General features: G+C 30.9%; 4 protein-coding genes across 5 annotated transcripts in view; 1 reads left to right on the top strand and 3 right to left on the bottom strand.

The window, feature by feature from the left end:
• LOC107429441 (large ribosomal subunit protein uL15c) overlaps positions 1 to 1,380 on the bottom strand; it is a 2,608-nt gene extending 1,228 nt beyond the window's left edge. The window contains exons 1-2 of the mRNA XM_016040125.3: positions 1,221 to 1,380; positions 758 to 1,127 (exon numbers count right to left, since the gene is read on the bottom strand). Of these exons, the coding sequence (XP_015895611.2) occupies positions 758 to 1,127; positions 1,221 to 1,307 (457 nt within the window). The 5' untranslated portion in view covers positions 1,308 to 1,380. The remainder of the gene's footprint in view (positions 1 to 757; positions 1,128 to 1,220) is intronic.
• A 1,380-nt stretch (positions 1,381 to 2,760) lies between these two features.
• On the bottom strand, positions 2,761 to 6,617 carry LOC107429451 (protein AE7). 2 transcript variants are annotated; one of them, XM_016040136.4, is made up of 6 exons: positions 6,476 to 6,617; positions 5,085 to 5,216; positions 4,696 to 4,801; positions 4,488 to 4,587; positions 3,405 to 3,450; positions 2,761 to 2,982 (listed from the first exon to the last, which is right to left on the bottom strand). In XM_016040136.4, exons 2-6 carry the CDS (start codon positions 5,206 to 5,208, stop codon positions 2,882 to 2,884), a joined length of 477 nt encoding a protein of 158 aa, XP_015895622.2. In that variant the 5' UTR covers positions 5,209 to 5,216; positions 6,476 to 6,617; the 3' UTR covers positions 2,761 to 2,881. The 2 variants fall into 2 exon arrangements, with proteins under 2 accessions (XP_015895622.2, XP_024933997.2); XM_025078229.3 differs by lacking the exon at positions 2,761 to 2,982 and adding an exon at positions 2,991 to 3,319.
• Positions 6,618 to 11,556: 4,939 nt separating this feature from the next.
• LOC107429438 (zinc finger protein JAGGED) lies at positions 11,557 to 14,478 on the top strand. Its single transcript, XM_048462202.2, has 5 exons — positions 11,557 to 11,991; positions 12,157 to 12,248; positions 12,524 to 12,655; positions 13,024 to 13,108; positions 13,317 to 14,478. Coding segments are annotated over exons 1-5 (861 nt in total). The 5' UTR covers positions 11,557 to 11,989; the 3' UTR covers positions 13,867 to 14,478.
• Positions 14,479 to 23,605: 9,127 nt separating this feature from the next.
• Positions 23,606 to 27,290, bottom strand: LOC107429444 (uncharacterized). Its single transcript, XM_016040127.4, has 6 exons — positions 27,083 to 27,290; positions 26,386 to 26,518; positions 26,181 to 26,284; positions 25,242 to 25,413; positions 24,999 to 25,139; positions 23,606 to 24,286 (listed from the first exon to the last, which is right to left on the bottom strand). The coding sequence occupies exons 1-6, from the start codon at positions 27,130 to 27,132 to the stop codon at positions 23,930 to 23,932; spliced, it is 957 nt and encodes a 318-aa protein (XP_015895613.1). The 5' UTR covers positions 27,133 to 27,290; the 3' UTR covers positions 23,606 to 23,929.
• Between the last annotated feature and the right edge of the window lie 302 nt (positions 27,291 to 27,592).

Below are 27,592 nucleotides of genomic sequence, written 5' to 3'. Positions count from 1 at the left end.
TGGAAATAAATATTTTAGTTTAGGTGTTTTACAACCTGTACAAAAACTGATTCATAGACAACAACAACTGGATTACAAAAACTCCAATATTAGTCACTCAAAGACTACAGAAGTAAACCAGCCAAAGATGACATTTTGCATCCAGCTTTCCCCTTTCATAGGAGCACGACAATGAACAGTGCTAGTTCTATGTATTCATGAAGAACTTCATCCAACCTCGTCAGCAAACCACATCTATTACAGCGTTTTCACCTTCTTTGAGAAAGTGAGTGAGTATTGAGTAACCCCAAGACAACTAATGACTCTGAGCAATCTTAAACCATAAAGTCTGTAATAGCTTACCTCGTAAGAATTAAACTTGCATAAATCCACCAGATTATATGACTAAATCCAGCTAATGAGTCAGATAATAAGGAATGTGAATATGTTCCACAAGAAACAAGCAGCCAAAAAAATCACCTCCAGAAAGCTAGCAAGCATATAAAATTAAAAGTGAGATTGGTTCATACACCTAAATGTTTGAACGACAGTTTGTTAGTGATAGTGAATTTAAAAACTACAACACCATATTTCGCTTGATTGGGTTATTCTAAAAAATGAACAAAGACAGATCACATATAAGCAGTAGAAAATAATTCAGTTTATCAAACTGATAATCATAATTAAAAAGGTAAAACCCATGTCCCAAATACATAAAAAATCGCATCAAATTACAAAAAAACAATTAACATAAGTTAAAGGGAAAGTAGCCCAGTACCTCCAGCAATTCCTCTCAACTTGGGAATTCGACGATAGAGAGGCATCTGACCCCCTTCAAAACCCCTCTTGACGCCGGGTCCAGAACGTGATTTCTGACCCCTCATGCCAAATCCACAGCTGTTTCCTTGACCAGCCGCTATACCCCTTCCTTTTCTCTTCGGCTTCTTCTTGGCGCCGGGTTGTGGGCCCAGATTATCAAGCCGGAATCGAACATTGCCCTGTGGAGCCAAAGCAGAGGATGAGGGTGATGATGATGAAGCTGCCTTACTGAGAACCACAAGTTGTCTTCTTTCTCTAAAGCAGGTCTTGCTGTGGAGCTTCAGAGATGAAATATGACATGGGCTTGCCTTCAAAGTTTCCACATTTCCCTACAATGACAGAGAATTTTGTGAAACCAGCAAAATTCAACACGCGGTTACAAATGAAGAAGAAAGAAAGTATAGGGATGGGAAAGAGAGTACCTTGAATGCAGAAGAAGGGCAATGGACAAGTGGGTTTGGTCTGCTTGAAGGTGGAGCTGTAGAAATTGAGACTAGAGCTACCGCCATGGAAATTGGAGGTTCTCTTTTATGCGTTCGAGCTCTTACAGATAGGGATAAAATGTTTCCTTTTTATTCAAAAAATTAAAAAAAATAATGATAATAATAAAAGGGATAATAAAATTGTATTTTTAATTTTTTTTTAGAAGTAGATTGTCTACGGTGATGTTTTCTGCATTACCTCTTCGATGGCCAACTGGAATGCGCCAGCAAGCGGCTAGTAGAACGTTTTTACTAGAAAAATGCTATTTGTTTACATTTTCAAATTAGTATTTTAAAATTAAAATTCGATCCATAATTAAACGAATACTGTTAATTAATAATTGTCATTACCAATAATGATCCTATTAATAACAAACAAAAAAACACTTTTAATTAATATTTGAGATTTTCATTTTCTTAAAATTAAAAAAAGAAACTACTCTGTTTTTTTTTTTTTGAGAAAGAAAATACAATAGGTATGAAAAAATTGGATTTCGAGTAAAAATATATTTATTTTAATTTGTCAAAGTAATAATATAATGAGAGATATATATTGAAGTGTCATATCACCCTTTAAACCATTGTTTTTTTTAAAATAAAATTATTTTAGGTCATTTTTGTCCAATTATGGATTTTTCAATAATTTCAGCGCTAAATGAATTTAATCCTAATTTAAATGATGTAAAACATGCCTAGAAACAAATAAATGAAAATTTTAAATTCATTTCTTATCTCATGACTCAATAAATGGAAGTTGTGTTTTTTTGTCTCTGGTTTCCCAGGAGCGTGGTTCTTATTGGTGGCTTTTTTGTAAGCTTTAACTGGGTTTTGATTATAAAACACGCCTTTTAAGCCAAAAAAGAAAAAAAAAATAAAAAAATGGAAGATGTCTTTTAATGTTGGATGGTTCTGTAATGTTCCATTGGCCTATTAAATCTCTCTTAAATGTGTTAACCAAGTTGCATTTAAGATCCTAAATCCACATTTACATATCGCTTTAAGGCATAGTCTATGAACAACATAAGAGTTTAATCTTGATGGTACCCCAAACCCGAAGATCTACAAGGTCTCATGCATATGCATGGAAATGCTTCAATTTGTTGTACCCTCGAAAGGACCATACTTGAATCTTGTTTTAGATATTGGTTGTAAATCTCACCCCTTTAGCATAAATTTTCAATTTGGTTCCTACTCTCCGTTTAGTTACTGGCTTTGAAACATTTAAACCCTGATACGGTAATTAGGTTTTAAGCAATATAACATAGATACATAATTTTTTAAGATGCTTTTTATTTTTTGATTTTAAGATTTTTGATTTTATTTTTTGGTGGGATATTTGGCTTATGTTTTAAATAATAGTTATACTTTTCATCTATCGACATCCTCAAGAGAGAGAGAGAGAGAGAGAGAGAGAGAGAGAGAGAGAGAGAAGGAAAAAAAAAAAAAAAAAAAAAAAAAACTACATTGAAAACCATTTCCAAGTGTTTTCAAAATGAAGTTCATTTTGATAAACATTTTTCTTATTACCATTATAAATGACTATCATATTAAAAAACCAGAAAACCAAATTATTAACAAGCCCTAATTTATACATGATATATTCAATCATATGAAGGAGCCAAACAACGGTCGATTAAATCCAAAATCAATGGTTGCTCCTGGCTAGCCGCTACCCGTTCCTTGTCATTCACTTGTTTATTGACTGCCGGTTACAGTAAAAAAACCAACATAAACAACTGTCAAAATTCATAACTATCTTCTTTATAGTGATGGACACTAAAAACCAAACAAACAAGTGAAACACATTGCTGCTGCACTAAAGCATATGATTCAGAACCAATCCTACCAGAAGATTTTGCAAAATCGATTTTCAAAATTATATCATTTACAAAAGACGAGACAGGATGTAAGACTGACTTCTCATTTTTCCCCACAGACAAGAAGTTTATGAAAGGATGAGCCCATTGCTTGTAGATTAGTGCCCCATAGCATTTTAAGAGACAATGCCATTTGAGCATAACTTCATCTATTATTCATGGCTGATCAAATGTTGCAGTAATTCGATGATTAAAAAACAAACAACAAAGATTTAGACACATGAACAGACAGGCGTTGAGAGAGTACCTATGGCTTCATCTGAATGGGATCCGGGTGCAACCCTAATATCCACCTAACCAAAAAAATTTAAGAGGTAAAAATAATATAAGGAAAGGAAAAATGTGAAAGTACCACTTCTCTAATCTAGCCAGCACAAATTTAAGTTCGATACAAACAAAAAGATTAAATAAATAAATAAATAAATAAAAAGTACCAGTCCCATTGCAAGAATGAACCATTGTTGCAAAATGCAACTGTAGAGTAACATTATGCATCAATAGATAGTCAACCGACCTACAAGATTCTTGTGCCTACAAGAAATACATTTTGACTCGAGCAGAAATACCACATACCAGATTACTGGTTTTGGCACTTAATAATAGGTAGTATATACTCCACAGAGAAAATTATACAAAAATAATGGCCCACAAGGAGAGGAGCAAACAAGAAGATATCAGTCAAAAACAAAAGGGAGATGGACCAACCAAAATAAGGAATAAAGTAACATAAAAATGGGCAGAGAACAAAGATTGGTATGATCTTGGGATAGCTCAGTTATCTGTCATCATCAAATTTAAAAAAATTTATTTGACATTATTCTACCAAATATCTTATCCTTTCTTGAGAGGTCTTAAAATCTGTTTCTCTGTCCAACTCTTCTCCAGATCCGAGTAATTGTATGTTCACTCAAATTATTGTCCGTGTAAATATGAGGGCATGGTTGCTCAAATCCCACACTCCCGAGCTGGTGTATGTACGTTAGTCCATATACATGGACATTGATATCTTCACATACAAAGGGTGTTTGTTTGTTTGTTTGTTTTTTATTTTTTATCTTTTGTAATAGGAAGAGCACTTTAAAAGTCTTTAAGACCACAAGTTACCACAGAAATCCATAGACCATGCATCTTTATGCAGGACTGCATTCTCACCAAAGAGATGATCATAAATTTGAAAAATCATATGTTTGTAACCTTATATAGAACAGCACCAAGTGCTCTATCATGACAATCAGAATAACTAAAATGAGAGATGTTCTTGAACCCGGATATTTTCAACAACCTCTGCATAAGATAAATATTGTCTTCCAAGTTGGTTAGAAGGCCTCACCTTGTAACGAGAAGGCAGACTTCTCATGAGTTTCATGCGCAAGCAAAGAGCAATTACGAGTGCCATACCACATGAATTAACTGTGGGAGTAAATGTGACCCTATGGAAAAATTTACTATTTTTTAATATAATTATATACATATTCACACAAATATACATATAATCTATATGAAGGCAAAATATAAAACAGGTGCAACAGTTAATATACCTTACAAAACTACAATGATCTTCCACTTCAATAGCATCTTCTGATATTACTCTGAGCTCTTCCAAAGAATAATGGTGCTCTGGATCTTTTATATTTCTAAGATGATGTAAGAATTTGTTAAGAAAACTAAAAACAATACATAATGCAACTGTCCTACATAATTTGCTGCAAAGAAACTTCTACATAACACAAGGAAACTTATAATTACTGTGAAAACCATCGCATAGATGGGATGATTAGGTTAAAGTGTTTAAACATTTTAGTATAACACATGGTTACATCATGCATGCATGCAAGCATGCATAATATGTGCATGATGTATGTATGAATTTATGTAATGGAACACTTCAATAAGAATATGCATATACATAATCATTTAGAAAGGATATCAAAAACTTCTAGGTGATCAATTGGTTCGACAGCAGATTCATCAGTATCACTTGGAGCACCGCGGACCTGGCGCTCTTTCTTTTTGTAAACCACAGGATTGGCATTAAAAAATTCATAAACCATTTTAAATGCTGAAAAGCAAAATGGAGAACTTAGAAATTGCATAGTCAACCTCAGAAGAAATCTTTCTCAAGTACAAGAAGATACAGCAATAAACATGCATAAAAGGCGATTTTTCCAAAATTGTTTACTTATCATTTCAGAGAACCCGAAACATAGAAGACAACAACAAAACAGTTACTAAGAAGATCATCTGAAAACCTTTTTGTCATGCTAGCAAGGAATTTGTAATTATATGGTAGAGAAGAGAAGAAGGATTGAATCTAATACTGAGTACCACTTTCTTAAAATATATTGAATTTTATTGAATAGCTTACAAATATAAACTTATTTGCCAAAAAGAACAGCCTATGAATATAAACTTAAGCTGCGAAACTGTGTAAATAAGCTCCTGTGTTGGCCTACCGAGTTACAAGTCTCAACCTTCAGACATATACAAGTAACATCTCTACTGTTAAATGATCTACACCTCCTTATAATTACAAAACACAAAATTTTGAATAGCAATTGAATTTATTAGTAGCTAAACGCTGATAATATAGACAAAGTTTTGACCCCCTAAACTTGGGCGAAGTGTCCATTTGCCCCCTTTATTGAAAAAAAAAGTTTCAAAAGGTTTAGTGGAACCCACACTGGAATAAAGAAACATAACATACCAATCAATTTGAAGCCAAGAATGTTAAAAGAAAAACTAAACAAAAAAAAAAAAATAAGAAAAAAAAAATTTAAGCTTTCTTTGCACAACAAGAAATTGTACATTTATGAACTCTGTGTGCACCAATTTGATTATGAAAAACCCCTCTTTATTTTCCTTCTCGATTTTTTTTTTTTTCTCAGCATCATAAAACGACGAAACTCTCACCACAAATTTATTTCGATATAAATTTTTTCCGCATTTGAACAAATACTAAGTACTATAAAAAAACCACAGACCCGAAATCCATTAACCCAAAACCTTTATTCAATCCAAAATCCAAAGGTTTCAAAAATTTCTTAATTATTTCCTTAACCAAAAAAAAAAAAACCAAATATTTCAGAATAATAGCAATCGCAACAAAGAGAAAGAAACAGAAAACAATTCCGAAACCCGTGACGCAAAAATAACATCTGTGACACAAAATAACAAAAAAAAAAAAAAAATTATAAGGAAAAAAAAAAAATATATATATATAGATAGAGTCCTTTTCCCCCTACTCACAATCATTCTCAAAACAAATTAAGTATCAAAGATTTAATAATTTAAGCAAAGAGAACCAGTAAGAATAAGTACCAGCGCGTTTCTCACTATGTCGGGTTGTTGACGAACGGTGACGGGAAGATCAAGGTTGGGAGAGTACTAGTTGGAAATTTTTCTACAAATACAAATGGTATACTTGGTGTAACAAGGTACCAAGTAAATTGTTATGTGTCAATTTATTAATATATTTATATGACATTTGATAGATATGGTACATTTATTTGATGTAACATTAATATTTTTCAAAAACATATAATTTATTTTTTTGATATTTTTAATATTAATTTTTTAGTATCATATATTAATATTTAATTAGGGATGTCAACGGGACGGGGCGGGATCGGTTTTTAAATTTAAAATCCCGTCCCTGTCTCCGCGGGGAATTTTACATTTCATCCCCGCGATTTTCCCCGTTTCTTTAGATGCCGGGCGGGATCGGTGATTTTGCGGGGCGGGAACGGGGCGGGACGGTTTTCCTCATTTTGTTTTTTAATTGATATTTTTTTAAAAAAATTATATAAAAAAATTATTTTATGATTAAAATATAAAGAAAATGACTACAATACAATATAAATATAATAAAATATATCAAGGAACAAATTTACAATTATAATAAAATACATATTTAGAAAAATAAATAAAAAAAAAGAAAATGATTTTACATAAATAAAATTTTATAAAAAAAATAATAAATATATATATATATATATCGGGGTGGATTCGGGGCGGAGTTATTATTCTCTGTCCCTGGCCCGTCTCCGATTCGGTTTTTAGGTATTTGCCTCGAGCCCACCCCGCATCCCCGAATTTTCGGGGAAAAACCGCCCCGTTAGGGGCGGTGCACCGCGGTTTCGGAGATGGACGGGGCAAATTGACATCCCTATACTTAATTAATTTATATTTATTTATGTCTTATTTTTAATAATTTATTTATTTATAATTAAATTATATTAATATATTGATCAATTAAATATATGAAATTCAGTATACTTGTGTATTTATTAGATAAATCAAATATTACTTAGGCAAGCCTCAATGTAAATTATTCTCAATTCAAGAGAGAGAAAAAAAAAAGGGCAAAAAAAAAACAGAAAAGAAGAAGAAGGGGGCCTCAAATGTAAATTTTGGGGCCTGGGCCTGGGCCAATCGGGTTTGATATGGTGGGTTTAGTATTGGGTTTCAGCAAAAGCGAAAATTTTATTATTTTGTTCGGTCAAAATAAATAGTCATAAAATTTTTATTATAGTTTAAGAAGATAAAATTTTAATTTTAAAAGTAAATGATAATAAACTTTGATGAAGGGGCTGTGGGGATAATTATTATTATTATTTTTTTAACATTACAAATTATTCTAAATTCCTGCATTTTCATGATTCGAATCTATGTTTGAATAATATAGATAGAAATGTTCACTGCAGGGATAATTTGTTAAAAAATAAATAAATAATAAACTTCATAACTGATTATGCAATAAAAAGGAGAAAAGATTTAATAGTTAATAGAAATGTATAATTTACTCCTAAATTCCGAATAGTGATGATACACAAGTCAAATTAGTGAAATTCTCTATTAATTGGAGTTTAAAATGGATTCATTACACTAAATGACACAAACTAGACCGATAATATCAAAATTAAAAAATACATACATATATATATATATATATATATATATTGTCATGTTGAGGCCGATTGGCAACCCCCCAGCAGGGCCCAAAATGTTTGTCAAGGCCTGCTACAGAAGCATTGGATTTGGTCAATGTAACCCAAAACTAGAGGCACAGAGAAATAGTGGGACAGAATACATACGTGGACGTACAAGTCTTACATACACGAGAACAAAATTAGGTGGTCTTTTGTACCATTTTATTTTATATATAGTTTTTTCATAAATTTTTAATATATGATAAAAATTGATCAATATGATTTTAAAATGATTAATGTGATTTAATATTTTGGTTTTTTAATTCTCTTTATACCACGTTTTAAAAAAATTTATGAAAAAATTATATAGAAGTTGGTGGTTTAAAAATTAAACCACTTGATGTTATCTCGTATACACATGGATCACTGACTTTCTTCTCCATTAGATGGCATTTTTATAGCAAAGCTTACAAAGCCTAAAAGGGTAAAAACAACCTTTATATAAAGGTAAAGATTTCTAATAGATATTGGTCAGTGGTATTCCTCCTCAACATCGAGTAAACGAAAAGAAGAACCAGGGAAAAGCTACCCAGCCAAATCCAAATGCATAAGGACATTTTGTATTGGGCAGCTTTGAAGAGAAAAATCTGTCACACATTTAGATGCTCCATTTGCAGAGATAAAGGTGAACAAAAACAGTAGTAAATAGCTAGACAAGTTTTCAATCACAGAAAGTATAGTAAGCAACACCCCATGCAGGCACTAATTCTCTCTTTATTTCATAAAAATCATGTCCTTTTTTTTTCTTTTTTTTTTTTTTTCAGCTTAGAATGAAATTACATAATGATGCATTCATATTGTTGTTGTTTTATCATTTATATTTTTTGGTCTTCTTGTTGTCCAAACATATCACTGCCATCTGTCACAATGGTATTGGACCTGTACTACATGAACGTTCTTATAAGAATGTGTGACATGAACATTATAAAGAAACCCAAAAATGGTCTGCATTTATATTTTCAAATATCTTTGATTTAAAAAAAAAAAAACAACAACAACAACAAATTTATTCTAAACTCAAGACACTTTCACTAGCTATATCTAAAGATATTCTCCTTTACAATTTTTGTCCCGAAGGCATTATATATTCTCCATTATATTAATCCTCAGCAGAAATAGAAACCTATATTTTGTAAAAAGCATAAGCTATATTGAACTATTTACGGGAATTCAAATGTTCGTTAAAATGAATAAATTTTGCAGATATAACCTATAAAACCTGTTAACCTTTTAGCCTTGAATTATCTGATTGCTTCATAGGAAAATGATGGAAAAGGCCGGTTTGACTCCCTGGAAAATAATAATGGGATATACAAAATTTCTGTTCTGTTGTTTAAAAAAGCTCTATGCTAAAACTCTGAACAGGAGAGGATGTTTGTCGGATTTAATGCTGGAAATGTTTGGGAGTGGACCACATAGATTATATATGATTATATGTTGTGTATACAATTTTCAGATATTTGGAGGCAAAGCCATCGCATGCTTGCTTGGACGGCCTTCACAATTATGTGTAAATAATACCATTAAGTCAAGGCCTATATAAGTAGAGTGGTCCACAAAAACCCACCTGAATTTTTAATTTTTTCTTTTTGCTAGGTATATCACTACTTGATTTCAGGTTCCACTTGAATCCAAGGTTTCTTGAGTGGTGGCTATCGATGAATTTAAACTTTATATGATCTGTGTATATATATATATATATACATATAATACCGAGTGTAGAATGGTCCAAACCGGTCAAGGTCTGGATTGATTCTCTGGTGATCTCTACTCTCTACAAAGGCCTAATCTTTCATGTCAAACTTTTTTTTTTTTTGGGGATCATTTTTATGTCAAAAATTCGAGTGTTGACTAATAACTGTTATCAACAAATTAGACATATGATACTTCTTTTAGAGGTAATTGTTTTAATTGAAATGAAAATAAGCTCGATATACATATATATTTGAATGTACTTTAATTTCTGTTGGTTTAAACTTCTGATGGTAACATAACATATGGCATCACATCGTTATTGGTGACCATGAGGTGTTAAGTTCGAATTTAGGTTACTTCATTTGAACTTATATTTGTGTTAAGCTTAGTTTTATGAGATTTAAAATCTTCAATCTAATGTCCATGTTTACTAATGTATATGGGTTGTTAAATGATTATCTATCCTAAAACCTATAGCTAACAGGAATAGACTCATCAATGTGTATTTGGCAATGCCCCTCCCATATGTATAATATATATTAAACATATTTTTCAATATTCCCCATTGGATGTAATGAATATCAAGTCATATTTTCATACGGATTCTAAACTATGATATGTTTTTTCTATTTATTTTTTTAGACAAGATGCATGTTTAACTGACATGTTATAAAATCAATAACAAAACATGCGAAGAATTAATAGAAAAGAAGATTATTTGTGTTTATATACCTAGAAATAAGTTGATCCTGGATTAAAATTTTTTGGATAAAAAAGCTAAGATATAATAAAAATTTACATTATTTGTATATATTTTTTTGATATAAAATATGATCTTTGATATGAAAGACATGCTCGATTAATTACATGAAATTTATTAATTATACTTGATAAAATACTTATAATTCAATATTGTAATCCATTTTATAAAACGGATTATATGTAATTGATCAGACATATCTTTAATATCTAAACCATGCTCCTTTTTAGTTTGTTATAAAATGCATACAGGTATTATCAAGCAGAATATATATAATTGACCAACCATATCTTAGATATTGAGGGTGTGTGCTTTTTATAGCAAAATTTTATATATCCCTACAGTTTTTTTTTGGTATTGTTGCTTGAAGGAATATATATATATATATATATATATCTATATATATATATATATATTTCTATGCAAATCGTTCAACTTGGACACTCCTAAGGAAAAAAAACAACTGACTGGTATGGTGGAGTCCATGCCAATTAGTAAGATCATAAGAATACTAATAGTTAGGCATTGACAGTAACACCTCTCTCTCCATGATCCACGGCAATTCCCTAGTGTACAAATGATGTTTTGAGGGAACCTAGCAAAAAACATGTGGACCATATAATCTCTAGGTAGTGTGTGTCTTTCTGAGGACTAAACGCTTGTCGACTATGCGAGCCTTCCAAGTTACATATACATATAAAAATATCATCTTTCACATCTCGTTCGGGGCTTTGCTTTTTCAATGCAGAATGTGTTTGCAAATAAAAAGACAAAAAAGAGCATTTGATATATCCTTCTCTTGCAGCTATGTGCATTTATATATATCTATATATATATATATGTATATAGATAAAATCTAACAAAAACCCAATTAAACTTAAGGTCTTGATTTTTGTAATTCTGCATATATAAATAATAATAATACTAGTAGTTCTTGAGGCAATAGACCTAGCCCACACTTTAGTATAAGGGCAAAAACAAAAGAACCTAAAATGAAAGCAACGTCTCTCTCATTTCCTCACTTCTCAACCAAACTCCAAACTAAATGACACTTCCACATACTTAAGCTTTTCCCTCCTACAGTTCACCCCTTTTTAAAGTCACGAGACCCACTGTCCCTTTTGTTCATTCAATTTTATTAGAGAGAGAGAGAGAGAGAGAAAGAGAGTCCAGAGAGGTTGGCAGAGGAACTGATAGAGAACTTTCAAACCTCTTTTTCTTCCACCATCACTCAAGTAGCCTCAAAATTGCAGTCTCAAACTGAAAGTCTTATAATTTTTTCTTTTTTCTAAAAGCTTTACTTATCTACTCTTCCACCATCTGCAAGATTGTTTCTTTAACCTCAATATTTTTTCATTTCTGTCTTTCTCTGTCGGTCGGTACCATACCATGTAGGTCTTCCCTATTACAACCTGGCATAAACTTTACTACATAGTTTTTTTTCCTTTTTTTTTTTTTTTTTTTGGTTTTCTATCTTCCCCTCTCGTAAACTTCTACTCTATAGCACTTTTGTTAACTCTATGATCATTTTGTTTTTCTTTTGTTTGTTTTTGCAGGCGATCTGAAGGGAATCCGTTGGACCTCAACAATTTGCCTGATGATTATGCTAGAGATGGTAAACAGGTCCTTGAGGAAGGCACTTCATCTGGTACTCAAATTTCTATTATTATTGCTGAAAGGGATTTAAAAAAAAAAGACTTAAAAAAAAAAAAATTGAACTTTAAATGAGAAATAGAAAAATGGGAAAGATTAAACAGGAGATAAAAAATAATGGATTTGAATTGTTTTTGCTTAATATATAATATTTAATAATATGTCAAATCGGTTAGGGTTCAGAGGGCTTTAAGGAAGGGGGGTCTAAAGAGAAAGAAGAGTCTCATCGAAGTTGCTTTAATTGGGTAATGGAGTTGGTTTGTGTTACAGGGTATAGGAAGAAGAAAAGCGGCGCAAAGGATGGAAAGGACGAGTGTGGGAAGGTCTATGAGTGTAGGTTTTGTTCCCTCAAGTTCTGCAAATCTCAGGCTCTTGGGGGACACATGAACCGCCACCGCCAAGGCAATGTCTTTTCTTTCTTTTCAGCACCTACAACAAACTGATGTGGAATTAAAACTTTTTTTGTTTTTTTCTCTTCTATATTCTATATTCTATATCATAATATTATAATATATAATATACTATATATTCCAGAGAATAAATAATGGGTCTCTGCTGGTTAACGATTTTCCCATGAAGCGTGGTCATTTCAATCTTGATGTGGAAAACAAAGTATTGGGAGTTGATTTTTTTTTTTTTTTGGGTGAAATTCTTGGATATAGGGAAAAGACTCTTTTATAATATGTATAATTTTCGATTTGATATATACGGGATTTTGATTTTGATTTTATATATTTATATATGTGTGTATGTGGTTTTGGTGTGGCCAGAGAGGGAGACAGAGACACTGAACCGTGCTCGTCAGCTGGTCTTCAGTAACGATAACCTAGCCGCCCAAGGGGCCCCTCACCTTGGGTATTTATGTTTTTCCCTTTTTTTTTTTTTTTTTTTTTCTTTCCTTTCCCTTTCTTTTTCTACTTAATATCACATATTGAACAAAACAGAGTACCCAGAAATCAAAATTTTGATTTTCGATATTATGTTGTTTCATTTTTTATTTTATTTTTATGCTTTTTTGCTGAAATATTATGTTGTTTCATTTTGATATTTTGGTGCTGTACAGTTGCTGTCATCCAATGAATCCAATATCACCAGCAGGCTATCATCACCCGCCGCCAGACCCAACATTACCACTAAGATTCTCAACAAGAGTCTTCTCCGGCTCTTCTTCCACAATCAATATTCCGCCACCACCACAGCCGCAGCCGCAGCCGCCACCGCCGCCGCAGCCATTACAACAGCATCAACCTTATCTATACACCTCACCATCTCGTCCCGCGGTCATGTCATTTTCCTCTCATTATCCTCATCATCAGCATTCAGTGAACGATTACTATGTTGGACATGTACTTAGCAGTGGCAGTGGTGGCGGTCACCCGAGCCTAAACTATGCGGCTGCGGCGGCCGAGTCGAACTATACGTGTATAGGTGCACCGGTGGGACATGGATTCGGAGGAGGGAGCAGCCGGGGGAGTACAGATGGAGGAGGAGGTGGTAGAGACGGATCACTGCAGAATCAGGAAGAGGGATTGAATTGGGGAAGGAGCTATTCAGGGACACAGCAGCGTTTGGATCCGCCTGCTTCGATCAATCGGTTTCAAGATGGGTTCTAAAGAGATATTTTTGTTAGAGTGATAGTTTGAAGTATTATCATTAATCTTTCTGCATTGACACGCCACCAACAATGACAGAGAAAAGAGAAAGACTTAACAAGCTGACATATGGGGTCGTCAAGAAAGGAATAGGGAGAGAGAGAGAGAGAGAGAGAGAGAGAGAGAAAGAGAAAGAGAGGAGGACAGCTTTTTGAGGTCATGGACAGGGTCAGCTAGTTTGGCATGGAGCTGCGGGAGGGATTCGTAGAGGGTGTCTTTTGTATTGGTTTGTACTACCCAAAAAAAAAAAAAAAAAAACACTGTAGAAAAAAGGGGGAACTAGAGTAGAATGAAAAAGTTTTGTGGGACAACAAAGTTAGATTTCAACTGATACTTCCTAACCCCACCCCACCCTCCCCCCTTTTGCATGCCAATCATTTTTTCTTTTTTCTTAACTTTTTCTCTTTCATTTTCCATTGAGATCTCTGGCTTTAAGTTCTTGAGTTACAGGATTTATACTTGCGTTATATTAGGGCAATGAAGTAGAGAGATATTGTAATTCTACTCAACAAAGATACAGCATTGCTGAGAGTTTCCTGATGAACCAGAGAAAAATTCAATCTTTCCCCTTGATTTCCTAGTTTTTTCTTCTTTTTAAAAATATATATATATTTCCACGATTTTATTTTGTTTTATTTTGTTTTATTTTATTTTATTTTATTTTATTTTTTTCACTTTCATTTGAAAAAAAAATAAAAATAAATCCTTCTTCTTCATTCCCTCCCTGTAGAAATTAAGTAGGTTTTAGATGGAGTTGAACGGAAACTGAATCATGGCCCTCTTTTTCTCTCTTATAAAAAGACTCCATGTTTTCAATTAGTTTTATGGTCAATTGAATTTTAGTACCTACAATTTTATTTTTCTTTGTTTATGCATTTAATAAAACAAAAACCAAATTGAATTGAATTGGAATAGTAATATAAAGAAATATTAGATTTTTACTAATTCATTATTTAATTTTGAGATAATAGTAGTTTTGCCACAAAGTTATCTCTAACAAACACTTTAGTTTGATTTTGAGATGTTCACCATTATCCTCATCCAAATATTGTGTATTGTGTATTTTTTTTTTCCCTCAAGAAAATGGAGAAACATGAATCAAAAGATAAGAGCTTAACCATACATAAATTTTGATTTAGTGTTTGTCCGAAATTCAGATTTTTTATAATTACATAAGTATATACGAGTGAAAAATATACGCGTAAAGAAATGGATTATGAGATCTTAAATTATAAAGCGTATATATGTTAACAAGTATAAAATTTTAAGGAAACAAAGTAATTTACTTTGTTGACTAGTACAACTGACATGTAATGTGCTAATAATTTATAGTATTCTTAGTATATATCAACTCTTTGTTTAACATACATTATCCATTCTCTTTTTTTTTTTTTTTTTCTTTTTTGAAAGGCCATGTCCATTCAGTTAGGTTAATACTGTTCTCTTATGTATACAAATTAACCATATAATACAAATTAATTTTCAAAGAAAAAAAAAAGTGGAGACAAGTATATATATAACTTTAGTGTCATATTCGTGGACTCGTGTATGATATTGGTGCATTTTAGATCATTTTATTAATTCATTGTCTTGATTTAAATGGTTTGCTACATTATTTTATGACTGAATTATCTTTTTTATTAAAATTATTTTATAGCATAAAAAAAATAATAAAATTTGTTTTTTATTCTTTCATAATTACTATAATAACAAGCATGCTTAACCACTAAAAAAGAAATAAAATAATTTATGAAAAATGATATTTTGTAATATATTAAACAGAACCAATGCAATTAATGGTTTACGGCATGATAACTCATTATGTTAATGCATACCTTGTTTTAACTTATAACCAAAATTTATCAAATTTAAAGATTTATGGGATCAAATATGCATCTAAGTTTGTAGATCTCAATGTATTGTAATGCTAACAAAGGTATTTATTAATTTTACCATTAAAAATAGAGATTGATTTATATAATTTTTTTTTTCAATTATGAACATTTATTATTTACTAATATTTTGAAAAAAAGAAAACTTTTTTTTATTAATATTAAAACATATTATTTAGATTTTTTTTCTTTTTCAACTAAAAGTCAAATTAAAAATTCATGTTAGAAAAATAGACAGCTATAACTTTCACTTAATTTAGCCAAAAAAAAAAAAAACTATAAATCTCATCTTGAAACTAAAAACTATAATTCTCACTTTGAAACTATAGGCAAGATATATAAAGTGGAACAGCTAAGCAATAGTTATGATATTCCCAGATAAATATCAAATTCCTCTCTTATTTTTCCTTAGCATCTCACTTTTTAAATAATAATAATAATAAAAGAAAATAAATATTAAAGCGGAATCTAACACCACTAGCACCCGCTTTCTTTAAAATTGTGAGTCATCAAAACTTTTCTTGTATCTTAATCACAAATTACATCACCCATTATCAAAAATCAAAATCAAACCATGAAAAAAATTGATTATTCGTGAAAAACTAAATTTTTTACAACAAAGTACATAACTTAAAAGGGATCCAAATAGATATTATATTTTATCACTAAAAACTACCCTATTTTTAATTCAACAATTATTGCTTAATAGTTTGTTTGTCAATAATAATAGTAACATCAAAACTAGTCGAGCAGAGTTAATATATTATTATTATTATTAGTTCTTAACAATAATTGTCATACTTCAAAAGTAAAAAAATAAAAATAAAAAATGGTTAAGTTACAAAATATAAGATATATTTCATCATTTGAATAATAATTTAGGATTTTTTTGCAATTCTTTATAGCATATGAACGACAAGTGAATGATCCTTTTTTTTTTTTCCCCCTTAATGAGCAAACTAACCAAATTAATTATATCATTGACCCAAAGAAAAAAAAAAAAAGTAAGAAAAAAAAACCTGACCAAATTCTATTGACCACACTCTGCAAATGGTTAAAAGCGACAATCCATATTGAATCTACCCGGAAAAAAATATTGACCAAATTTAAATACATAAAAATTGAGAGTAAAAGGAAGAATCATCCTTTTCTTTCGTTTTATTTATTCATTTATCTATATTTTTTTATTGACATTTTCTCGCCCCTTTTGTTTTTTTCCTCAGTGTAAATATATTCATCATAGGGGAGAGAAAGATCACGACTTCTCATACATGAAAGGTTTCATTCTTCCTTTTTTTTATTTTTTATAATTTTTCCTTTTGCCTTCCTTCCCCCAATGGAATCAAAATGTACTTGGCCCTCAAGAAACTAATTTCATACGCTTTCTTCCCAAAAATATAGAAGTGCGTTTGCTTCTCTCTCTTTTTTATTTTTTTATTTTATTTTTATTTTTTTTTTGTGTGGGTAAAAGTGTTTGCATGTTTGCTTCTAGCTGTAGCTAACCATGTACCTACAAATTTATGTATTGATCTTCTCTCTCTCTTTCTATATATATATATATATATATATCTATATATGTATACATACCTTTATAAAGAACTAACAATTAACAAGAAGTACTAACTCTGGAAATCCCAACTTCAAATCTAATTAATCATAAAGTAGTTTCTCTTATATCCAAGTAGTGATTTCAGTAATAAATTGCCCTAGCAAAAAGGAAGAAGAAAAAAAATTAAAAGAAAAAAACCGTCTGAAAAAGCAACTAATATTTCTAATGCAGCTATAGCCTAAAGGACGGTTTAATAGAGCAACCCAAAATTGTGGCCAATTATGATTCTACATGCAGAAGCAGATAAAGTGAAATATTGAAATGACTGGAGAGGAAGTGGTAAATTCACCCAAAAAAGAAAAACAAGAAAGTGAGGTATAGAGGTGGAAGACTATATAGAAGCTACGAAAGAGAGATTGTTATAAGCCAATTAAAAGCAGCCCTTAGACTATATATACATAATATATAATATTCATGTTATATTTAATTATTTATTAATATATAATATAGGTCTAAAAAATGTGCAAAGAAAGTTGCAGACTATAATCTGAACATATAGGTTAAGCTGGACTGCAACATGTCCACCACTTGTATATGAGTTTGTCAACTAATGGAGCTACATCTCTTCCCCATACTGCTTGTGTTTAACCTGATTTGGTTATAAAAGCTCAGACCTACCTACACCTATATATGCATATATACAAATCATTCAGTTTATATTTATTTTATGTGTATATATATTTTTTTTTTCTGCAGTTCCAGAACTCTGATTAGGTGATTTTAGCCCTGTAATTGGACTAGGGGTCCAAAGCACCTTCTTTTTTCCAGAAGCATTCCCAATGAATTGCTGTTAAATAAAGAGAACATAAAAAAAAAAAAAAAAAACTTGAGTCAATATTTTCAACACGAAATTAATTTAAGTGAATTTTGACCCTACAAATGATCACAAATTGTTTTAGTACAAGATTGCATCATTTAGAAAGTTCAAGAAATGGATATAATTGATATCATAAGTTTAATATAAAACAAAATTCTGGCGAGATAGATTGTTATAACAATTAATATTGCTTTTGTAAGCATGTAATAATTAGTTCTTTGAGGAAAGAGAAATAAAATTGACTACTTATTTTGTCTTTAAATATGCCAAAAGAAAAAGAAAAGTAAGAGAAATATCTAAAAAGTAATGGGAATGAGTATTGCATATGAAACTGAACTTTTATGTACTCCAAAAGTCTCATCTTTGTGAATGAACCATGAAAATCCCTTGAGTGTCTAAACCTCGAAACACTGTTCATTGACAAATTGCCACTTTAATGGTAATGCACTAGTACGTACATAGACCGAATGAAGAACTATTGAAGAAAAGCATTTTTTTTATATATATATATAAATTAAATCCTCTCCATAAAAGACCCAATAAATTAAAGACTGATTTTTTTTTTTCCGACTGTTTATTTTGTCTTTCTTTCTGGTGCGATCCCGAGACATTTAAAGAAATGTACGAGACACCATTGGTTGAGAAAAATAGCAGCACAGAGAGAGAGAGAGAGAGAGAGAGGCATAGACAAGTGGATTTTTGTGATATATAGGTGCCAGAACTACACAAAAAAAGTTGCATCTAAAAGTGTCAAAGACTGAAATCGAGTTCAACGACAATATAATGGCCGGAGGAAAACAAAAAAAATTGTTTTCAAATAAAAAGAAAAAAAAAGTGCGTACAGAGTTTTTTTTTTTTTTTTTGGTTTTAATAAAAAATGTTAAAAGGGTAGAAATTGGCTGCCATTCTCAATTGGATGCAATTCACATATTTTTATATTTATAGTTCAACATATATGATTGAGTTTCTGACGTAAATAATTATAAAATTTCCAATTTCGAATTCTTTTATAACAATCTAAATTTCTTACTTACTCATCTATTTAGCACCTAGACATGGCTAATATAAATGGCCATAGTCACATGCCAAATAAACTTAAAAAAATAAAATAAAATTAACAAAAATGAGTTGGATGATGTTTAAAGCTGCTGCATGGGATTCAATTCTATAGTGATCTTCATGCATTAAAACTCACCTATTAATTAATTCTTCTGTTCCTCTCAACTTTTATTTCGAATTTAATATGTTTCACTGCATATCTTTTAGCAGCTTTAGCAATAAATTTTTCTGTCACTAACTCCATGCCTTCTCAATGACAGAGACGTTGTACCAATATTGATGATTTTAAGTTATAATTAAATTAATTATATAGAAATGGAAAATAAAGGAAACTCTGTTCTTTCTTTTCTTGTTTTACAAATATATTTTAGTTTGTAATTTCCAAAAATCCGCATGCTATAATGTAATAATGCGAGGTACTGGTAGAGAGGTTCTTAGCTAGGTTCCTAGACTTCTACTTTATCAAATTGAGAATTCCAAAATTTATTTGTAAAGAAAAAGAAAACAATAAAGGTGGTTAATGTGTTAGAAAAAAATTATCTATATAATTAGTTGCAGTTGATCTGTAATTAGAAACAAAAATTTAATCAATAATTGAAATATTGACTATTATACTACGTACGAAAAGTTCTGTAGGAATATTAATTTTAAGATTTTGTCATTAATAATAGGTACAATTTTTGTTTTTAACTACTGGTCATAAGCTGTTCATGAATAGTAAAAATGCATAGTTAATTGGTTCTGTCACTAATACTTCAGGGAAAGGACGGAAAAGATCAAACAAAGGGAGAGTAACAGAGAACTGAGAGTCTTTTTTCTTTGGGTGAAACAAGAGAATTGAGAGTTGAAGTTCTAAAATTAATTATTCAAAAGCGGATGTATTAAAAGAATTTGGTTACTTTTTTATTTTTGATGAAAGGAATTTGGTTACTTTTTTATTCTTGATGAAAAGAAATTTGATTACTTTTAATTTAATTAAATTTTGTGTGTAATGATAAAATTATAAACAAAATATAGGATAAAATTAACACGAAACTTCTACTTGCAAATACTTTACTTTTATTTTTATTTTTCCAACTTTATTACTTTCTATATATACAAGACGTAAAACTCAAATAATTACATTTACAAGACTTTATTTCATAAATTACTTATATATATATATATATTATATATATATATACCCATAAAAGCATTTTTATATAAGTACCAATATATATACTCTTAGTATTATTCTATAAGTACCAATATATACCGATAAAAGAAAACATTTATATATACATATATAGGGAGGACCCAATATAAATAAATACTAAGATCATATATATATATATAAAACATTATATATATACATGTATATTATATATACATGTATAGAGAGGATCCAATAATAAATAAATACTAAGATTATATATATATATTTTGGTCTAAAAACATTTTTTAATAGTCAATTTTTTTTTCAAAAATTTAATATATTTGGTAATAATCAATAAATATTTGTTGACAGAAGAATTTTTTTTTTAATTGTTTTAGAAAAACTAAAATTTTTAGCTTTTTATAAATAATTTGTTTTTTTAGTTTATGTAAAAAAATTCAATAAATATTTAATACAGTCACATTAGTTTTTTAATAATTTTTCTTAAAAGATCTATTATAAAAATTCTAAAAAAAAAAAAAGCTCTAATTTCATAAAACAAAAAAATATCAATTTTGTTTCTTGATTTTTGGCTTTTTTTAATATTTTTTTGATAAAGAAAACTGCACACTAAACAATTAATAACCCTAATTTTATCATTGGCATGGTGCAAAACATGTTATCGCCTAATCTAATTCTAATGAATTTAGATTTCTCAGTGCGATTAACAAAGGCTTTAATTCTTTATCTTCTTATATATTCCTGTTTTCCCTGTTCATCCTTATGTTATGTGTTTCTATTCATTAATTATGAATGAATAACATACTGGTAATTCTTTTTTCGGTATCACTATATATAATTTTAAATTTTATTAATTTTCCTCCTCTGTTTCGTATTCTACCAAATTACATAAAAGAAAGAAAAATTTTCCTTCCAAATTTTCACATTTTTCATTCCTTACCCAGTATCCATCCAATCTAATTACTTTCTTGCCCAGCAAAATAGGTAAATTAAGTATTACCCAGCTATTGGTAAATTACTATTTTCTCTGAAATTTTATATATATATATATATATATATATATATATATATGTTTCACTAGCACTTACTGGAAAATCTAAATTAAAAGTAGGTTAGCTACCCCTCACAATTATGCATTTAATTTCCATTCTTTGAACTCACTCTATATACATTACTCTGTCAACCAGTATTAGCATTTAATTAAGCAACACATTAATGATATACTAGAAATGGTATATGTTGATGATAGGAAAAAGCAAGTAGATTTAAATTTTTTTTTTCGTACACATGATTATACGAATAAATTTCTCAAAGATTATAATATATATATTTTATTATTTTATATGGAAATGAATTAATTAATTAATAGTCATTGTCTATGCAGAAGAACCAGATACAACAAAAGTGCCGATCAATGACCATCTCCATCGATTCGCATCTGCTTTAATTAACAATCAGCTGCTGCTGCTTAAATTTATTACCAAGTACTCATTAGTCCACAACTCCAAAATGACATTTATATATACACATAGATGATCAGAGATAGTGTGTGAGTGTGCTAGTTCATTTCCATATTTTGCTATCTGCTTGTTTGTTTTCCATGGAAAAAAAAAAAAAAGAAATTAAATAAAAAGAAAAAAGAAAGGTGAAAACAGCTGCGAAATACAACCAATGGAAACATGTCCGCGTCAAAACGAAATTCAAGACGAAAACGACCCCTCATTTCAACAAAATCAATGTGGCTTCTTGGGGTAGATCACGCGGTTGAACCCCCCTCTTATGGGATTGCTATGATTCAACCACCACAATATCCCACCATCAGCTTATAATTTTTTCTTTATATAAAATATATTTTTGTTTCCTCTATTGGTCTCGTTCACTGTCTTTATTATAATTTTTAAAATTTTTAAATTTTTAATTTTTTGTTGGTATATCTCCTGGCTATATAATCCTTTCGTTACATCTTTGTCACACACGCGTACTCACTCTGTGTGTGCCACAGTGAATATATGTACGGCTTGTGTGCCTTACACACAACTGTTTGCTGAAGTTTCATGCATGTCCTCTGTGTCTTTTGTGGGAAACACAGACGTTGGTTTTGTGTTGCATGAGAGACGCATCTCCATTCTCGTTGATAACTGTGATTATTTATTTATTTATTTATTAATTTCCTAATATATATCAATACATATATAAATATAAATATAAATATATAAATATATAAATATTACAGAACAGAAGTATACATCAGGTAATGTAAACTTGTCTCGGCCTGCAAAGACTGTGTTGGAAAAAGGATGGTATATAATAAGTTGCAAGCTAGCTAGGGTTAGGGCAAACTAGTATAGGTGAGTGGGAAGGCGTATTTATTTATTTTTTATTTTTTTACATGGAACCCAACCTAGGGGAACTCACTCTGCTCTTCAGCCCCTTTGTGAGGTCAGTGTAGGAGAGTGCATGTAGGTCGGGGTGTCTGGGAATGCAAACAAGAATGTTTTGGTTTCTTCTGACTCTTTCATCAAACTTTGTGTACCCCTCCTTTTGGCTTTTGCCTCTTCCACACCTTCTTTCTTCTTGTTTCTCTTCACCAATCATCTTTTTCCACTTAAATTCTTATTAATAATAAAATATATAAGTAATTGTAAATTAGAGTTTAACTAATTACTTTTGACACACACACATATATATATATATACATCCCTTTGTGCTTTTCTTCATTAATTACTGTGTTTCATTAATTACTGTGTATTTATAGCATTGCATGCATGCAACTTTTCAGTTTTCATATCGGTTATGCTCTTCAAATTAGTTATGATTAAGCTATTTGATCTTTTGATGGTGAAAGGTTTCCAACAATTTGTGGATGGAAATTATATAAAAGAGAGAAGAAAAATAGGATAATGCCAATATTACTCGATAATTGATAGGCTTTAGTTTCATGGAAAAATTATTCAATAGACATGATGTATCGAATAATCTCTTGTTTTCATGAGAGTGTATTTATTTATTCATTTTTTTTTATATAAGTGTGTGTGTGTACGGAGGCAATTCCCAGAACCATTTCAACTTAGAATCTGATATTATATATTTTCATGATCTTAATTATGTTGCGATGTTTACCAATTTGATGTAGATAGAAATTTTATAAAAGCTTCATCCATCAAGAATAATAAATAAAGAAGGATGATCCTCAAGAATATTAACATTAATCAATTGTACACTGATAGTATCCAAATATTAATGAAAAAGAAGATCTCAATTATTCACAATCATTAGAGAAATATAAATCATCTGTAAAGAGTAATCTCAAACACTTTCTTTAGTAGCTAGCGGAAAGTAAAATTTACCACAAGTATATTTTCTTTTCCCTGTTGTTTCTTTTCACCATCTGGAGAAGTCACCACAGTGAAATCAAAGGACGCTTAGAGCTTAATCTCTCTCTTTCTTTGTTTTCTTTCACGTTATGATGATCTTCCTTCTACCTTCGGTGATCAAAATTGAACATTCGCCAACTCTGCAGCTGCTCGGGCCGCAGCTGATGCACGCTCTGCAGAGGCAATGGCAGCTCGAGCTCTCTCCAGGACATCAGATGATCGTGGTCTTGTCTCATGTTTGAAATCAATTGCCGGTGGTGCATCATCATCTCTAATTGATGGTTGAATTTCATTAGTACCAAAGGAAGGCATTTTACTCAAAGATTTCGGAACTTGTAGGTGCTGAGGTTCTTGTTTGCCATGGGTAGGCGTAATTGATTGTGATGCCTCAATCGAAGTTGTTGATTTAAAAGAGCCATGTTTTGCGGGAACTATAGAATCTCCAGTTGCAGCACTAATTTGCTTTGATCCACCCTAGAAATATCACCAGAAATATCACCAAAATATCACCACAAAAAGGCCCAAGTCAGTTTCACTGATTTAACATCATCCAAAAGCTGCACATGAATTTCTTTTATTAAAGTAGACAAGAACCTCAAGATGCTTCTTGATCTTGAATTCAAAAATTCCATCATTATTATCAGGTGCCACTTATTCACCTAAGCTCAAGTTGCTCCAAGAATTTTAAGACAAACCACCTAGTAAGTGAAGTAACAATGTAATTAAGCATATCCTTCAAAAGAGCTATCAGCTCCAAAACAAACCACACTCAGATACGTTACTGACACTGGCACGTAACAAATTAACCTTTGCCCTAGCTAAACTTAAACTAAACAGAGTTGCCTTTGCCCTAGCTAAACTTAAACTAAGCAGATTTACATCTGTTAAGTTCTTCATACATCCCGCAATGTATCCATCGATCTTTCTTATTTAGCTAATACAATGGTTTAGAAACTTGAGATTTATATATTAGGATACATAATTAACCATTTCTCCTCCTCAAATAATAATAATGTGGAAGAAGTTTCTAGTTGTCAACTGCATGTAAGATAATTTAACAATAATCAAGTAGTTGTCTAATGAAAGCAAGAAAAATGTAACATGAGTATGGTCACGAAAGGAACATGTGTAAGAGGATTAAGCCACACGGAAGCACAAAAAAAAATTGAAACAAGTTGGAAAATACCAGCAAATCTTCATGGCTTTTACTGAACTCTGCCTCAGTGTTAGAAGAATCCCAGTCCACATTAAACTCTCTAGCAATTTCCTTCAATACTTTGAGCCTTACATCTCCAGATGGAGCATGAACTGAAAGCTTTTCAATTATCTGCCAATATATAATTAAAGAAGTGAACAGGATCGAAATATTAGTTTTCATATGATGCTCCTGATTGGATATCATAATTATAAAGCACTAGAGTCACTTAACTGTACGATTGACACCAGAATCTGGACGAAGCTCAGAGATGGCTGAGACAAATTCTTTCCCATATTTTGCATTAAACAAATTCTTCAATTGCAACAAATCTGGCACATCTGAACATCTTGGAGCTGCAAAAATTATGCTTGCTATAGCTTCTCGCAGTTCTGTTGGACACTCCCTGATAAGTGGCAAATTATGGTTAAAAGCATATATAGAAATTAAGGGTGCTAGTATGAAAGATTTCCAATATGCATTTCACTACAGTCAAAGCACAGTGCTCAATGTTAAAAGAGCTGATTATATCAACTGTGCCAGAAAAGCAGCAGGTGACTGCAAACCTTGGATAATTAAGTTGAATTAGCCCATTTCAAAATGAACTTCTAAACCAATTTGAAGAAGAAGAATGTCTAAGACTCATCCACGCTGTCATTTTACCTACTTGAAACTTAAGCAAATTTGACTCTGTTAATCAATTTGAAGAAGAAGAATGTCTAAGACTCATCCACACTGTCATTTTACATACTTGAAACTTGAGCAAATTTGACTATGTTTCAAATCCAGTAGGCTTAGGTGATTTACATCTTAGTCCCATGGATACAAACTTTGGTTAAAATTTAGCCTTAACCTGCTGACACTACAGATTATGATTATGCAATGGAGCAAAAAATCTCAACAGATCCATGCAGCCAGTCCTGCTTTCCTGGTTACAAGCTTTCAAGCTAACTACAGGATTTGCTTCTTAGCTGCTAATATATATCATGTTATAATATGAAATTGGCCAAGAAGAGTAATGTGCTCCAGAACAATAACTTATATCATGATAAATTAACTTATAGTTTGCAGAAATGTCATGAAGTGATACTTCAAAGTTTAAATTCTAAGAAAGGCAATGCATATCAGAAATTCTCCAATACAGAAAAATATTACCCTGATCTGTAGATTTACCTCTGGCTTTCGATGATAGGAACACGTGCAAGAATAAATTCACAGAAGAGCTCTAATATCTCATATGCTGCCCATATATTTTGTTCTCGAATAACATGCTCAACCTAACCACGTTATCAAGTATACACACAGAATTATCTATAAAATTCAGATAGCGAAAATATAATTTCCAGATGAATACACATTTTCAATATTGAAGCTCTACCCGAATTCGAGCAATAGGTTCTTGGCCAGCCTGCAAAAATTGAGCTATCTCCTTCCGCATGTGTTTCTGCTGTAAATCTCTCTTGTTTTGAAGCAGTTTGATGCGTGAGATCGCCAAGTTCAAGCTTGTTTTGCTTCAAAGTCATCCACCAAAAGTAAGCTCTCCATTAAATTTCAGGGATTAATTTAACAAACATTTAGAATTTTAATAACATAAAAGTACAAACCTTGACAATCACGTTGGTTAAGGCACAAAAAATAAAAAAACCAACAGAATATTAGTAAAGATCATAAATTTCACAGCATAGCAGAAGCAGTTCACTTCCAAAAGAAGAAATTCTCCAAAATAGTAAACATCATATTTCTACGAATTTTCAATTAAAAAAAAAGAACCATAAGTCGAATTCTATTGATGGGTACTGGGTATCTCAGAGAACCAAGAAAATTGGGAAAAATAAATATAAAGCCCAATTGAACTTTCAATTTCACAAAAAATGTAAATGGGTAGGTGCAAAGTATAAGTCCAACAAACCAAATTACAACAACAAGCCTAAAGAATTTGAACAGCAATTAACAAATAATAAGCAGAAATCCAGCTAATTAATCATAGAAAATGAAATTAAAAAAAAAACAAAAGAATAATACGAAAACGAAATTGGGTTTAGCAGTACAGAGGATAAAAATTATGTATGGCATACCATTTTCCGCCAAAGACACCTCTATTGAAAAGCTGGTTCAAGAGAGACATGGAAGCCCTCAAAGATACGATTTTTGATCTCGCGGCTAAGGCTCTTGAAAAAACTGTTACTGGTTCTGATGTCTCTGTTTTTCGTCTGGGGACTGATCGCGGATTATCAACTGCTTTCCTCGTAAAATGTCTTCCGGGTCAAGTTCTCTACAGCTAAAGTGATTTAATCGTTGGGTCCCAGCCAAAATTATTTTTATTACTCTGAAGACATTGTTGAATAATTAAGAGATGAATCACTTTTAGCAATTAAAAGTTAGATTCCAGATATAAATTTAATAAGATAATATTAATTTTTTTTTTATAAAAAAATATTAAAAGAATTTTGTGGAAATGATTATTAATTTGTTTAAAAACCTGTCAATTTGGTAAAATTAGAACATGATTTATTGTTCTTAGGGATAATTATAAAAGTCATTCTTTTAATAGGACATAATATCAAAATTCCTAAATTTTCTTTTAA

The sequence above is a fragment of the Ziziphus jujuba genome, chromosome 12 (assembly GCF_031755915.1).
Source record: "Ziziphus jujuba cultivar Dongzao chromosome 12, ASM3175591v1".
Classification (NCBI taxonomy): domain Eukaryota; kingdom Viridiplantae; phylum Streptophyta; class Magnoliopsida; order Rosales; family Rhamnaceae; genus Ziziphus; species Ziziphus jujuba.
This window is presented reverse-complemented; position numbering and strand designations above follow the sequence as displayed.

Coding starts and splice junctions, on each gene's coding strand:
- LOC107429444 (XM_016040127.4), bottom strand. CDS start 27,132: ATGTCTCTCTTGAACCAGCTTTTCAATAGAGGTGTCTTTGGCGGAAAA. Junction 26,285..26,385: donor AACCTATTGCTCGAATTCGG/GTAGAGCTTCAA, acceptor TAACGTGGTTAG/GTTGAGCATGTTATTCGAGA. Junction 25,140..25,241: donor ATTCTGGTGTCAATCGTACA/GTTAAGTGACTC, acceptor ATATATTGGCAG/ATAATTGAAAAGCTTTCAGT.
- LOC107429451 (XM_016040136.4), bottom strand. CDS start 5,208: ATGGTTTATGAATTTTTTAATGCCAATCCTGTGGTTTACAAAAAGAAA. Junction 4,802..5,084: donor TGATCACCTAGAAGTTTTTG/ATATCCTTTCTA, acceptor ACAAATTCTTAC/ATCATCTTAGAAATATAAAA. Junction 2,983..3,404: donor CCATTCAGATGAAGCCATAG/GTACTCTCTCAA, acceptor TGTAACCGGCAG/TCAATAAACAAGTGAATGAC.
- LOC107429438 (XM_048462202.2), top strand. Junction 12,249..12,523: donor TGAGGAAGGCACTTCATCTG/GTACTCAAATTT, acceptor TTTGTGTTACAG/GGTATAGGAAGAAGAAAAGC. Junction 13,109..13,316: donor CAAGGGGCCCCTCACCTTGG/GTATTTATGTTT, acceptor GGTGCTGTACAG/TTGCTGTCATCCAATGAATC.